Consider the following 16,020-nt stretch of genomic DNA (forward strand, 5'->3'; position numbering starts at 1 on the left):
TGACTTTTCAGCCCATCTGACAGTCTCTCGTCTTCTGGGTTCATTCACCCTTAGTGATGTAATTAATATACTTGATTTTATCCTTTCATCTTAAACACGATCTTTTTCCTTCTTCTTACTTTTGTTGAATTAGTCATTTTTGATCCCTGCCACTTTTTTCTGTTCCTTTTTCCTCCCTGTCATTCCTCTGTTCATTCTCCCTTCTTGTCAATTTAGAAGTCCTATTGTGCTTTAAAGTTCAGCTCATGCCTATATACTCCACTGTCATCTTTAAATACATGTCCTATTAGAAGAAAAGAATAATGTTATACAATAGGCATTTTTATACTGTATGTATTTGTAACACATAACCATGTGCCAAGCATCTCGACTTTCTTATCCCTCCCTTAACCCCAAACAGAATTTCTAGGTTACTCATTTCTAGGCTTTAGTTCTAGGTTACTAATAAGTTTTTCTTTCAAGGATGACCCTTCTATTTCAAGAATCCTTACTTAGCATTTGTCTGCAAAGTCCTAGTCACATCATTATTATTGCAAGATTCATTGCTCCCATTATTCCTCTCCTTTTTGTCTTTCCCTATCGTGGGATTTCTGCTCTGAACCAATTGTCACTTGATGGAGCATTTCCTCAAGTGTTTTGCTCAGATAAGTACATGGGCAGAAGCTTTCTAAATGCCCGCACTTCTGAGAATGTTTCTTTTGCCCTCACAAATGAATGATATCTTTCCTGGTTATTAATTTTGGGGTCTCGGTCTTTTCCCCTTAGGATTCTAAAAATGCTGCTCCAGGATTTTAACTTGTCATGTTGCTGATAAAAAGTCTGAAGCTAATGGATTCTTCCATTGCAAATAACCTATTCTTTGGCTATCAAGACTTTTAAGATTTGTCCTTATTCTTAGACTTTAAGAATTTTACCAACACACGTCTATACATATCTTCTTACATTACTCCTGCCTGGGACTCAGAAGGATGGCTCCTTCTCCATGCATTTCTTTTCTATTGCCAGACTCCTTTTATTTCATGTTATGACTTCTGGACCTGTCTTCTGAATTTATCACAAAGTAATTCTGTTCTACGTTGACAGGTATTTCTTAAGCGTCGAGATTTGATTCAAGAAGTATCATCATCATAACCCTCATATGTTTAATTTTTTAACCAAAAGTGAAATTTGTTATATATGAAAGTTGTTACGGGAATAAATTCTAAGAGTTCTCATCACAAGAAAAAAAATTGTTTTCACTTCTTGCATTTTGTATCTATACAAGAAATGCATGTTTACTAAACTAATTGTGATAATCACTTCATGATATATGAAAATCAAATCATTATGCTGTGTACCTTAAACTTACACAGTGCTGTATGTCAATACTATCTCAATAAAACTGAAAGAAAAAATTTAATTGGTGGAGTCACAGGTTTTTTTGTTTTTTGTTTTGATAACCTAATTGTATTGCCTTGAAAGTTTTTTCTTTTTTCTTCCTTTCTTTTTTTTAATTATTAAGTCATCTCTGATCCTTTCCAACATGGGAAAGTAAATAGCACAATCATCCTAGTGTTTAGCCTGCTCTTTGCCCCTTGGGGCTCTGAGTTCCCTTAAGTGAGTTATTCTTTTTCTCTTCTTGCCAATGGCTCATGCTCCCTCAGCATCTACGCAGCGCAGGTCATGCAGGTCTATTCAGTGGTGGCAAACCAGTGAGTGACAAAACAACTTTCTGCTCCTGAGGTCAAGCCAAGAATTGCTAGCAACTCATTAGCTCTTTGCTAAGGTAGAGGGTAGAGGCCTCTCTGTGGCCAGACCTCCACAGAAGCAAACTTAAGTCCCAGCTAAAGTGACGCATCAAAGCAGCCCACCCATGCAGTATTCTTCTGGATCCTGACATATCAGAACGGCTCTGTGAGGACTACTTAAAAACAGGCAGGCAGATATCGCCCTGCCTTGAGGAGACTCACTGGATTCAGGCAACCAAAGCCTCTGTGGAAACACACAATGCTGGTCTTTGAGCCCAGCAATGAGGATACCTAAGCCTACCTCTCTGCCTCTGGTCTCTTGGTTCTTTCTTCTTTCCAAAATGAGTGTGGTCCCATAAAATGCCTCTTTCCATCCCCCTTCCCCAGCCTAAGATACACCCTCCAGGCTTTATTCACTAGCCTCTCAGGCAACTTTTGATCTAAAATGTTTTTTTTTGGGGGGGGTATTTTTTTAATATTTTAATTACTGTGATTAAAAGCAGCTTAACTTTCTATATCTTTTGGATTCCTAAGACAGTATAGTTTCATTATGATATCAGACAAAGACACACCAGTCAGAATAGCCGTCATTAATAAGTTCACAAATAACAAATGCTGGAGAGGGTGTGGAGAAAAGCAAACCCTCCTACACTGTTGGTGGGAATGTAAATTGGTACAACCATTATGGAAAACAGTATGGAGGTACCTCAGAAAACTAAATATAGAACTACCATACAACAACCCAGCAATCCCACTCTTGGGCATATATCTAGACAAACCTTTCCTTGAAAAAGACACATGTACCCATATGTTCATTGTCGCACTATTCACAATAACAAGACATGGAAACAACCCAAATGTCCATCGACAGATGATTGGATTAAGAAGATGTGGAAAATATATACACATGGAATACTACTTAGCCATTAAAAAGAACAAAATAATGCCATTGCAGCAACATGGATGGAACAGACTCACATACTAAGTGAAGTAAGTCAGAAGGAGAAAGACAAATTCCATAGGATATCACTTATATCTGGAATCTAATATACAGCACAAATGAATATTTCCAAAGAAAAGAAAATCATGGACTTGGAGAAACAGCCTTGTGATTGCCAAGGGAGAGGGGGAGGAGTGGGATGGACGAGAATCTGGGATAAATAGATGCAAACTACTGCCTTTGGAATGGATAAGCAATGAGATCCTGTTGTATAGCACTGGGAACTATATCTAATACTTATGATGGAACATGATGGAGGAGAATGTGAGAAAAAGAATGTACACATGTACATGTGACTGAGTCACTCTGCTGTACAGTAGAAAATTGACAGAACACCGGAAACCAACTATAATGGAAAAAATAAAAATCATTAAAAAAGAATGGTACACACACAAAAAAGATGTCAGACAAAGAATGAGATAAATACCTTTGTTATATAGAAGATACAACAAGCTATCATGTGCTGCACACTTTCAAAGCTCGCAATGTGTTTCTTTGAGTGGATGATATTTGGTAGTCCTTGCAAAACCACTATACATTTTATCAAGATCTGAAAAATAGAAGCACAATGGGTTTTGTTGAAAATATCATCTTTACTCATTAAAAATGTTCTATTTAAATGATACAAGTTTTAAGCCATCACATTTTACTGTATTAGTAATTACAGATAAATTGCTCATCATGTATAAATAAGTGTACCCCGAGATAAAATGGATAAATTCAATTTTCAGATGAGTCTTTCATCTCAGTAACTTGAAAACTAGCGGAGAAGATAAAGTAATACACAAATGACTATAAAATGAAGCACATTTTGACAAGTGCCATAAAAGATACAGGCAGAGTATGACATCTATACAAGAAGCTACAGACCACATTCGGGCTTGGGAGGACACTGAAAAAACCATGTGGACAGGGCTATACCATATTAAATATACAGTGACACAAGTCCTCGAAATCAGAGTTTCCTTTATCATTAAAACTAAGCATCCATATCCTAGGAAACCAATTAATATGGGGGCTTACTTCCTTAATTTTGCTCCACATTATGTGATCCTGAATTTGATCAAGACGTAACTTTAGCTTTCAATACTGCTGCACAGTTCTGAGCAATATTACTATCAGAAAAGCAGAGCTGAAATTGCATCAATCTCTTCGTCATTGAGACTATCCCAAAAGACAAATTAATATATGGGTATTGGTCCTTTGTGGGTACATTCATTGCTTCAAGCCACCATTCTAATCATGTTATTACTACTGTTACATTACACGTATGAATTTTTTAATGCTGCTTTAATTCCTCCCCTCCACCCCCGCCCTCTTCCCCCAACACCACACCAGATCCCCAGATCATGTCAACAAGCTAGTAGTTCTGCAGTTTTCTCTGGGCTCATGTAATCTACATAAAAGCAAGGTTAATGTTATTTTACAAAGTGAAATTTATACACATTTTCTGAACTGCGCCCTTCCCCTTCAAGCATGTCTTGTGAATAATCCCTCCAAGTTTACAAGTATAGCTCTAATTCATTACTTCTAATGGTTACATAATATTCTTTAGTGTGAACAAATCCTAATTCATTCAGCCATTTCCAGACTCTTCATGTTGCACAGTTTTACGGCTGAAGTTTTACAGTCCGGCAGGGCTCCTGTTACTGCACCTTCCCTTTGTCTCCAGCTTTTCTGTCACCACCAAGAATGCCACAGTGACACCACCCTTATACAGGCTCGGGTGCCAAAATAAGTGGCAACCGAGGTGCCAGCTTTGAGGTGGTGCCCAGTGAGGGTGACATACCAACCTCCAGGGCACAGCTAAATGACACTCTAAATCAATGACCATCATATGGGACTGTGTGCCCAGCAGGTGGAACCAAGGGGTAAAAAGAGGGGTGATTTTAGTCGGTGGGATAAATTGCTAATAAAGGGTTTGCTGTGTTGGGTAAATGCATTTTTTAATTTACTAAAATCGTATTCTATGAGATAAATTAATAGCAGAGGAATTGGTATGTCAGGTAAATTTGTTTCTTAATTTTACCGAAAATTATATTCAATTAAAATTAAGATTGCTTTGCAGAAATCCAACGCTTGTTACAATTCCCAGTTCTCCCATTAATGAATGAATATGCCTTTGCCCCACATCCTCACCAGCAATAGGGGTTACAGATCTTTTCAAGTCTGGCAGTCTCATTATGTTGTTGATTTAATGTGCATTTCTATGGATTTTCAGTTTTAGCATCTTTTCATACGTTTCTTGGCCACCTGGATTTTCTCTCCTGTACACTGCCTATTATTTTTCTGTGCCCATTTTTTATTATTATTGTCAATTTGTAAGACTTCTGTTATATATATTACACTATATATTTTACATTACATACATATTACATTACATGTAAATATTTACATATGTACCCTTATCAGTGTTAGATATTTTCCCAAAGCCGTAAATGTTCTACTATCTTTGTTATGGCCTCCTTTGTCACACGTAGGTTAACATAAACATAGTCAAATATGTCTTATCTTTCTTATTATTTCTAAGAATTCTCTCTTGGTTGGAAAGGGGTCCCCCATCCCTGGATTGCACATGTCATCTCCTGAGATTTTTTTTTTCTAAAAGTTTTTGCCTCATCTTACCTCTAAGTCATTAGTACACCTGGACTTTTTATGTTGATACAAAATGCGGGTCCAATTCTACTTTCTTTCAGATGAATATCCAGGTATTTCGCCACCCTTTACTAAACAAATCCATTATCTTCCCATCAGCTGTCCATCGATACCTATTACCCATACAGTAGTCTTTCTAACCTCCTGTTCTTTTTTCTTTTTTTTTTTTTTTTTTTTTTTTTTTTTTTTTGTCTTTTTTTTGCTATTCCTTTGGGCCGCTCCCGCGGCATATGGAGGTTCCCAGGCCAGGGGTCGAATCGAAGCTGTAGCCCCCGGCCTATGCCAGAGCCACAGCAACGCGGGATCTGAGCCGCGTCTGCAACCTACACCACAGGTCACGGCAACGCCGGATCGTTAACCCACTGAGCAAGGGCAGGGACCAAACCCGCAACCTCATGGTTCCTAGTCGGATTGTCAACCACTGCGCCATGACGGGAACTCCCCTAACCCACTTTCTGAGTTAAAGATATCCTGAGTCAGTGGGATCCTAGACGATGACAGTGGACTGACCTCAACAATGGAGCACCAGCGACAGGTGCTGTTCCCGATGTAGCCTCTCTGCTAGATCACATCAAACAGGATGCTGTGGTGTGGCTAGTATTTTCCTTTCCATCCTATCATTTAAAAATAATACCCCCGGAGTTCCCATCATGGCTCAGTGGAGACGAATCTGATTGGCATCCATGAGGACACAGGTGTGGATCCCTGCCTCGTTCAGTGGGATAAGGATGCGGCATTGCCATGAGCTGTGGTACAGGTTGCAGATGCGGCTCCCATCCTGCATGGCTGTGGCTGTGGTTGCAGGCCGGCAGCTACAGCTCCGACTGGACCCCAAACCTGGGAACCTCCGTATGCCGCAGGTGCAGTCCTTAAAAAAAAAAAAAAAGGAAAGAAAGAAATAATATCCCACCGGGAAGAAACACCAGAAGAAGGTCCCACTCACGCCGGCAGACAAGAACATATATTTAGAGTCCTGCCCCAGGGCAATGAAAACTCTCCTGCTTTCTGCCCTAATATTTTATAAAAGGATCTGAACTTTTTGGACATTTCTCAAAACAAGCCTCAGACCCCCATATCAATAGGTTATGTTAATTGAAACTAATAAACAAAAAAAAAAAGGCAAACATGTTGAAGACCTTGTAAGACGCCTGCCCTTCGGGGGCGAAGGAAGCCGGAAGAAGAATGGGGGGCCTGACACATGGGTGAAATGTGTCAGACATCCCCTCCAAAGCAGCTCTGACCTCTGGCATCGCTCACCTCTAAGAAGAAAGAACAATGCCAGGGAAAGGCCTCTGGGTTCTGGAGGACCCAGCATATTCCACACTTGGGAATCCTGCTCCAAGCCATTCACAAGGGACAAGGGACTGTCAACTATGTGTCTAGAGTTTGGATTTCGGAGATCTTTTCAGCAGCGGAAGTACTGGGTGTGGGGCATGTGAGAGAAGGAGGCGTGGCTATGTGCCAGTATAGCCCCTCCTGGGGGATATCTGTCAAGTTACTTAAGCACTCTGGTTAGTTTCCTCAACAGTGAATTTAAAAACTGTACACTTTGCGTGAGTTCCCCCACATAGTCTTGGTTCTCAACATCTGAGTCAAAGATGATGCGACATTGTGTTAAGGAAGCAGGGACTTCTTACTTCTCTCCTTACGTCCTATGGTAGGCAGAATCCCAAGGCGATCCCCAAGATGCCCGCCTGGCATACAAGCCTGTATAACCCCTTCTCCTCGAGTGCAGGGAGGACCTGTGAATGTGATGGGCTGGTCACTTTCTTCACTACATTATACATAAGACTCCTCATGCATATCGGAGGAGGTATTTCCCACTGGCCTGGAAGATGCAAACTGCCATGCTGTGGAAAAGGCCACGTGGGGGGGCACGGGTAGTCAGCCTTTCAGAACTAAGGACTTCCCATCATACAGCTGCAAGGCAATGAATTCCCTTGACAACCAAGGAGTCTGTAAGAGAACCCCAAGCCTGTGACTGGGATCACAGCTCCAGTCCACACCTTGATTTTAGCGGATGAGACCCTGAGCAGACAATCCGGATAAGCAGGGTCCAGCCGCCTGGCCTACAGAAACGATAGGATAGTAAAAAGGATATTGTTTTAAGCCACTGACTTTATGGTGATTTGGTAGGAAGCATGGACAACTAATATAATCCCTTCAGCCAGGTCTTACCTACCCTTTTGCCAAAAATCCAATCCCTTCATCACAAAGTTACCAAGTCTTTGTCCCTTGGGTATTCCACCACATTTTTTCCCCAGATGATGACTTTAACAAGATGCTTTGAATAAATACTGCTGTTTCTAACATTAAATAACATAAAAATTGGAGTTCCCATCGTGGCACCGTGGAAATGAATCTGACCAGGGACCACGAGGTTGCGGTTCAATCCCTGGCCTCGCTCAGTGGGTTGGAGATCTGGCGTTATTGAGACCTGCGGTGTAGGTCGCAGATGAGGCTTGGATCCCACATTGCTGTAGCTGTGGTGTAGGCTGGCAGCTGTAGCTCCGACTGGACCCCTAACCTGGGAACCTTCATGTGCGCGGGTAATGGCATAAAAAAAGAAAAAAGAATATAAAAATTGAAATGACTTAAACAACCTAGAAAAAATATATTGCCAGTATTTAAATATGGACAGCAATGGGGTCGAATGTTTTCAGAGAAGCAGATTTTAAGTCGTCATTTATGTTTACCCAGATGTTTCTTCAAATTATTAAAATGTTTTTCAGTTAGCTCATGAAATTTCATGCTTGTTCTTGACCAATTCTCACTCTCTAAGAGATATATTGCTTTTTCCTTTTCAAAGTGCAATGCTGAGTTGCCTTTATAGAAATACCCTTCTCTTGGGAGGAGGAAAAAAAAAATACCCTTACCTGTACAACAGGTACCAAAACAATATTGTGATAGATTATAGGAGCCAGGAGGCCATAGCATTGAGTCACTGCTTGAAGGGCATAAGTGGAATCATTTAGGTAGTTGCTAAGTTCCAATGCCACTAACACTCTCTCACATTCAGTTAGTCTAGCAATCTGTAAAGACACAGATATTGTTACTCGAATGGAACATCAGGTACTTAACTAAATTGTCTCTAAGGAGAAGAAGAAAGGGTAGGAAATATGATCCTTGTGGCGTAACAGTAACATGAATGCTGATCTAAAGAACACCTAAATTTAGGAATAACTCTAATGCCCAATAATGCTGTCTATGGATGACACAGTCATAGAATTAAGGTTCAGTATTCTTTAATAGTAACACAAATACCACAAGTAACCGAAAAGGAACCAATCTTTTTTAAATGGCACAATAAAATCTTGGCTACATTTTAATGTTGGGGAAAAAAATCTAGCTTTTTTCAAAAATATAAATTTCAACAATTAATAATCATATCTCTGTAATATGGCCCCTACTTGATGAACATAATCTCATTTCCCTTCTGGATACGTGAGAAAATGACCAATTTTCAGTAGCCCAAACTAATCTTCTTTTATACTTCTGCTACTTAAAGTAAAATGTAAAGTTAGGCTTTCCATAATAAAATGCCACTCAAAAAGAATAAAAATCCTCTGTTACCCCTTACTTCTCTTTCCTGAGCAAAGATTTCATTATCTGCCTATATATCCACACAAGATAATGAACAAAGGAAAACATTATGAGAGGCAACCAAAAATTTCCATGCAGCAAATGATGACTAGAACGGTAATCCAGCATTCTGGAATTCACCCAGGTACTTAAAGCTCGTCTTTGCTTTCAGACGAGATGAGGAGAGGAGAAGCTGAACGCAGTGTGGCAGAACCGGGTGGATGGCTGTGCCTGCTCAGGCTCAACAAGCCTGTGAACTTGTCTTAGGCAAAGGGTTATGCTTTTTTTTCACTTTCATATCCACAGCAACCAGCAGAGTCTCATGTAGCAATTTATCAGTTAACTACAGCAAAAGTCTCCATAGAGAGAAAACCAAGAGTAAACTTCAACCTAGACGGAAAAAAATAATGTAGGACTGTTATTAAAAGCAAGAGCTGCCCATGGAGGCAAAGCAATGTTTCTAAGCTCCCTGAGAACCTATCAGCAGAAGACAGGTTAAATTCCTGCCTCTGCACAGGAATACGACATTGTAATTTTAAAGAATGTGGCAGATGAGTTTATACCAACATGAAAATATGTCCAAAATATATTACAAAAAAGTATTTAAAAGGCAAGCTGCAGAACAGCAAGTAGATCATGATCCTATTATGATAAATAATAATAATAATAAAATATTTCTCTACGCATTTTTTTAATGAGAGAAATCGCATGAAAACTAAAATGAAGTATTCTTGGGTGCAATAGCATTACAATGAGTTTCACTTTATACATTATACATATTTGAATATTTAAATTTACACTACTTTTATGTAGGAAAAAAATATAAACTGAAAAAGAAAGAAAAGACCATGAATTTGGGCCTGTGAAACCTACATAAAATAGCAAGTAAACCAGCACAATCATACAACAGCCTGTCCTCCATTCACCAGCCAGGATATGAGATTCCTGAAGAATATAAACTTTAAATATCAAGAAACAAAGGGAAGGAATTCCCGTCGTGGCGCAGCAGAAACGAATCTGACTAGGAACCATGAGGTTGCGGGTTCGATCCCTGGCCTTGCTCAGTGGGTTAAGGATCCGGTGTTGCCATGAGCTGTGGTGTAGGTTGAAGACGCGGCTTGGATCTGGCTTGGCTGTGGCTGTGGTGGAGTCTGGCAGGTGCAGCTCTGATTCGACCCCTAGCCTGGGAACCTCCACATGCCATGGGTGTGGCCCTGAAAGTTTAAAAAAAAAAAAAAAGAAAGAAAGAAAGAAAAGAAAAGAATAGGAACAAAGGGAAATCAGCACATTTTTCAGTCACTTTAATTCACTTACTTGTTGAGAGGGGAAAATCTCATTGCCTTTAATATTATCACAGAAAAGATGTTCCTCTTTAATTTTAATGTCACTTGTTACAAAAATATTTCTAAGAAAAAGATTTAAGAGAATGGAAGACGTCTCTGCCAAGATATCTGAATGTAATCTGCAAAAAGAAGAAAACGATGTTACAGGGTAAATATAAAATGACTGTAGCATGCAAGCTCAACTTTTTGGACTGATTTTGGTTTTTTTACATATTGATTTCAGTTTTTTTACATATTTTTAAATAAAGTATAGGTCTATCCCAAGAGACTGGAGAGAGTTCCCTGTGGCTGTACAGTGGGACCTCATTGCTTATCCATTCTGAATGTAATAGTTTGCATCTACTAACCCCGAACATCCAGTCTATCCCACTGACTCTGATTTGTTAATACCAACATGATGATCCTGAGATTACAGCAAAATTTGTTACTCTTGTTCAGATGTTTAAACTGAAATTAAAGACTTTTTTTTTTTAAAGCCACACCTGGGGCATATGGTAGTTCCTAGGCTAGGGGTCTAATCAGAGTCATAGCTGCTGGCCTACACCAGAGCCACAGCAATGCCAGATCTAAGCTGCATCTGTGACCCACCCCACAGCTTGTGGCAACACTGGATCCTTAACCCACTGAGCAAGGCCAGAGATCAAACCCCCAGTCTCATGGATACGAGTTGGGTTCTTAACTCACTGAGCCACAGTGGAAACTCTTAAAGACTCTTCTAAACAAGTTCACAACCAAGAAATTAAGCTACTAACATATAATATCATGAGCACATAAAATAACTATTGGCAAAGTTTTCTGGTTCTAATATATAAAGCCCTCTTCTATCAATATAATGAAATCACTAGAGATATTCAGAAGTTTGGAAAATAAGCTGAATATTTCAATCAATAATTAAGTGAAGGTTATTTACAGCAAAATCAGCCATGGTTAGAGAGACAGAGAGATGGGGTCGGGGGTGGGGGAGTGTGGAGAGATACTTCTAATTATCTTTTCTAAATTACAGTCAACAGTGCCAACCAACCACGGGCAAAACTGCAAAGTCTGCAGTCTTCCTTCTTCATTTCCCTAGTCCCTCCCTTGCTCTTAGCCTTACTTGGTGACAACTCTCTCTCCTAAGCTTCAGGTCTCTCCATTCTCCACACCCTCTATAAAACAAGAAAGGATCTGACATACGTAATTCGCAGCTGAAGATGATCTGTTTTCCTCCCTACAAATAAAAGCCCAGGACCAGATGGCTTCACAGGCAAATTCTACCAAACATACAAAAAGGATCTGGTTCCCATCTTCCCTAAACTTTTTCAAAAGGTTGAAGAAGAAGGAACACTCTCAAAGACATTCTATGACGCCACCATCACCCTAATTCCAAAACCAGACAAAGACAACACCAAAAAAGAAAACTATCAGCCAATATCATTGACGGATATAGACGTAAAAATTCTCAACAAAATTCTAGCCAACCGGATCCAACAACATATCAAAAAGATCGTACACCATGACCAGGTGGGATTCATCCCAGGTTCACAAGGATGGTCCAACATACATAAATCAATCAACATCATATACCACATTAACAAAAGAAAAGTCAAAAACCATATGATCAAAAAAAAAAAAACCATATGATCATCTCAATAGATTTAGAAAAAGCATTTGACAAAGTCCAACATCCATTTACGATAAAAACTCTCACCAAAGTAGGTACAGAGGGGACATTCCTTAACACAATCAAAGCCATTTATGACAAACCCACAGCCAATATAATATTCAAAAGAGAAAAGCTGAAAGCCTTCTCACTAAAATCTGGAACAAGACAGGGATGCCCACTCTTACCACTGCTATCCAACACAGTTTTGGAAGTCCTAGCCACAGCAATTAGACAAACAAAAGAAATAAAAGGCATCCAAATAGCAAGAGAAGAGATAAAACTGTCACTGTATGCAGATGACATGATACTATACATAGAAAACCCTAAGAACTCAACCCAAAAACCATTTGATCTGATTAACAAATTCAGCAAAGTAGCAGGATATAAGATTAACTAACATTCAGAAATGTCACATTTCTATATACTAACAATGAAATATTAGAAAAGGAATACAAAAATGCAATACCTTTTAAAATTGCACCCCAAAAAATAAAATACCTGGGAATACACCTGACCAAGGAGGTAAAAGACTTATATGCCTAGAACTATAAAACATTAATCAAGGAAATGAAAGGAGACATAAAGAAATGGAAAGATATTCCATTTTCCTGGATAGGAAAAATTAATATTGTAAAAATGGCCATACTACCCAAAGCAATCTATAGATTCAATGCAATGCCTATCAAATTATCCAGGACATCTTTCACAGAACTAGAACAAACAATCCAAACATTTATATGGAACAACAAAAGACCCAGAATCTCCAAAGCAATCCTGAGAAACAAAAACCAAGCAGGAGGCCTAACTCTTCCAGACTTCAAGCAATATTATGAAGTCATAGTCATCAAAACAGTGTGGTACTGGTACCAAAGCAGACATACAGACCAATGGAACAGAATAGAGAACCCAGAAATACACCCTGACACCTATGGTCAATTAATCTTTGATAAAGGAGGCAAGAGCATAATATGGGAAAAAGAAAGTCTATTCAGCAAGCATTGCTGGGAAACTGGACAGCTGCATGCAAATCAATGAAACTAGAACACACCCTCACACCATGCACAAAAATAAACTCAAAATGGCTGAAAGACTTAAATATAGGACAAGACACCATCAAACTCCTGGAAGAGAACATAGGCAAAACATTCTCTGACATCAACCTCATGAATATTTTCTCAGGTCAGTCTCCCAAGGCAGCAGAAATAAGAGCAAAAATAAACCAATGGGACCTGATCAAACTGACAAGCTTTTGCACAACAAAGGAAACCAAAAAGAAAACAGAAAGACAGCTTACAAAATGGGAGAAAATAACTTCAAACGATGCAACAGACAAGGGCTTAATCTCTAGAATATACAAGCAACTTATACAACTCAACAGCAAAAAAACCACCCAATAGAAAAATGGGCAAAAGACCTGAATGGACAGTTCTTCAAGGAAGATGTACAGATGGCCAACAAGCACTTGAAACAATGCTCAATGTCCCTGATTATTAGAGAAATGCAAATCAAAACTACCATGATATACCACCTCACACTAGTCAGAATGGCCGTCATTAATAGGTCCACAAATAACAAATGCTGGAGGGGGTGTGGAGAAAAGGGAACCCTCCTGCACTGTTGGTGGGAATGTAAGCTGGTACAGCCACTATGGAGAACAGTATGGAGGTACCTTAGAAAACTATATGTAGAACTACCATACAACCCAGCAATCCCATTCCTGGGCATATATCTGGACAAAACTTTCCTTAAAAAAGACACATGCACCCACATGTTCATTGCTGCACTATTCACAATAGCCAAGACATGGAAACAACCCAAATGTCCACTGATAGATGATTGGAATATACACAATGGAATACTACTGAGCCATAAAAAGAACGACATAATGCCATTTGTAGCAACATGGATGGAACTAGAGACTCTCATCCTGAGTGAAGTAAGTCAGAAAGAGAAATACAAATACAGCACAAATGAACATCTCCAACTGCTCTCTGCCTGATCTTGCACCAGCATCTAATACTGCTGACCAGACCCTCTGTCGTCATATTCTCCCTTCCCTTGGCAATGCACTCTCCTGGACTTTCACTGCCAGGACTGCTCCTTTTCAATTTCCTTCCTTGGTACCCACTCCTGCTTCTGCCTCTTAAATGGGAGCAATGCCCAGGATTCAAGTCCATCCTTATTCCTTTACTGCTAAACAGTCATCCCCTGGGAGATATCACTTATTGTCAAACTTTCAATGATGACCTCAATGGACAATTTACATTCCTGTGTCTCTAGCCTTGATTCTGTCCTCAGTGTCAGCATTCAATATCCAACTACCAATCAGACACCTCAGATCTGCAAAAGCTTCCTGCTGGAAAACTAAGTTCAAAATATCCCCCAATTCATTATCTTCCTCTAAAAATGTGTTTCACCCCTCGGGTTGCCTTAGTAAATATCAGAGGCTTCCCAGTCACTTAACACTGGAAATCTCAGTTAACTTTCACTCCTTCCTCTCTCTTATTCCCCCCAAGTCACATAATATCTTCCAAAACCTGTCCCTTCCTCCTCTCAAACGCCTCTCAAATCCATCCCCCTTAGCTTAGAGCATCCTTGTACAGGGTCAATGCCAAGTCTATGTTTGCTTAACTGAATGGAATTATACCTTTATGTGAATAAGCATTACCAATGCCTTCTCTTATCCAGTATTTGCATTTTTAAGCTCATTACCTTTGATTGAGGAGTGAAGGGTTTTGTCTTATTAAAGGAATTTTAAGAGTTAAAAAGCAGCTGGGGTTGTGGGATGGAAGTCCTATAAAACTGGATTGTGATGATCATTGTACAACTACAAATGTAATAAATTCATTGACTAATAAAATAAAATTACAATATATAAACAAATAAATGAGCTATTACCCAATGGGTAAAAAAAGAAGAAAAAAAAAGAGTTAACAAGCAGGTAAAGGAGACAGTTGTTTTTGAACATGTTGAGACAGGCTGAAATTACACTAATTCTCATTTCTGAGGCTGCTCTTAAACCTTGGTCTCTTAAGGGAAAATGATGGTAAAGCAAAGCTTGGCCTGTGGCATTTTATGGCTTTCACAGGACTATTTGCAGTTGATGCTGTAATCCTGGGAGACTCTTTAAGCAAAGGAAAAGCCTTCTCACCATGAGAGTCCACCCATCAGACCCTAACCCTAACCTCCACCTGACCTTTCTCTGTTACAAAGGTCCCCAATGCATATTTGTGTTTTCCAGTATAACTGACGTTACCTTACTTAGTATTTGCTATTTTTTCCTTAACTTTGTTACCTTCTATGCAGAATGCATCCACATGCTTCCAGTGGATTTTTTTTTTTCTGATTCTAACAAAAGACATTTCTAACAAGGACTTAAGCCTTTGAAATATAGATGCTTACTAGAATACTTACTATTGGAAATGGTTTTACATGGACCATCTTAACGTGAAATGGAAAATAAATTAATTCTAGGCTTCACACCCAACACCTGTATTTTTAATAGGCAAATTAATATTTTATTTTTTTGTGTTTTTTTTCAGGGCCACACTAGCAGCCTATGGAGCTCCCAGGCTAGTGGTCCAATCGGAGCTGTAGCTTCTGGCCTACGCCAGAGCCACAGCAACGCGGGATGCGAGCCGAGTCTGCAACCTACCCCACAGCTCACGGCAACACCAGATCCTTAACCCACTGAGAAGGCCAGGGATCGAACCAGCATCCTCATGGATGCTAGTGGGGTTTGTTAACCGCCAAGCCACAATGGGAACTCAAGGCAAATTAGTATTTTAAAAGAATATTTCTAATTACCTTCTCTGTGTAATAGTCATTATATTGCTTAAACAAACAATGGATTGGTCATCCTGAGGTGGCGAAACAACAAAATAATCCCAGACTGGTGAGAAGACTTTCTTAGCCAACTGGTAGTTCCCAATCTGATAGGCGACCTATGACAGAAAATACGTTATCTTAAACAGGACCTGGATTTGTGAACTGTGCATTTTAAACAGGAATTCTGAGAAGGTCCTATCACAGGCTAATTTCAGAGAGGTATTCACATTGGCTGTTCTGCTC

The 16,020-nt window shown here is 39.5% G+C and overlaps 1 protein-coding gene across 1 annotated transcript in view; it reads right to left on the reverse strand.

The window, feature by feature from the left end:
* The window catches only part of CFAP54 (cilia and flagella associated protein 54), a 310,179-nt gene that overhangs the window by 197,319 nt on the left and 96,840 nt on the right, over positions 1 to 16,020 (reverse strand). Inside the window, 4 exon segments of the mRNA XM_021092730.1 lie at positions 3,155 to 3,277; positions 8,259 to 8,414; positions 10,279 to 10,426; positions 15,757 to 15,893. Of these exon segments, the coding sequence (XP_020948389.1) occupies positions 3,155 to 3,277; positions 8,259 to 8,414; positions 10,279 to 10,426; positions 15,757 to 15,893 (564 nt within the window).

This window comes from Sus scrofa, chromosome 5 (assembly GCF_000003025.6).
Source record: "Sus scrofa isolate TJ Tabasco breed Duroc chromosome 5, Sscrofa11.1, whole genome shotgun sequence".
In the NCBI taxonomy this organism is placed as follows: domain Eukaryota; kingdom Metazoa; phylum Chordata; class Mammalia; order Artiodactyla; family Suidae; genus Sus; species Sus scrofa.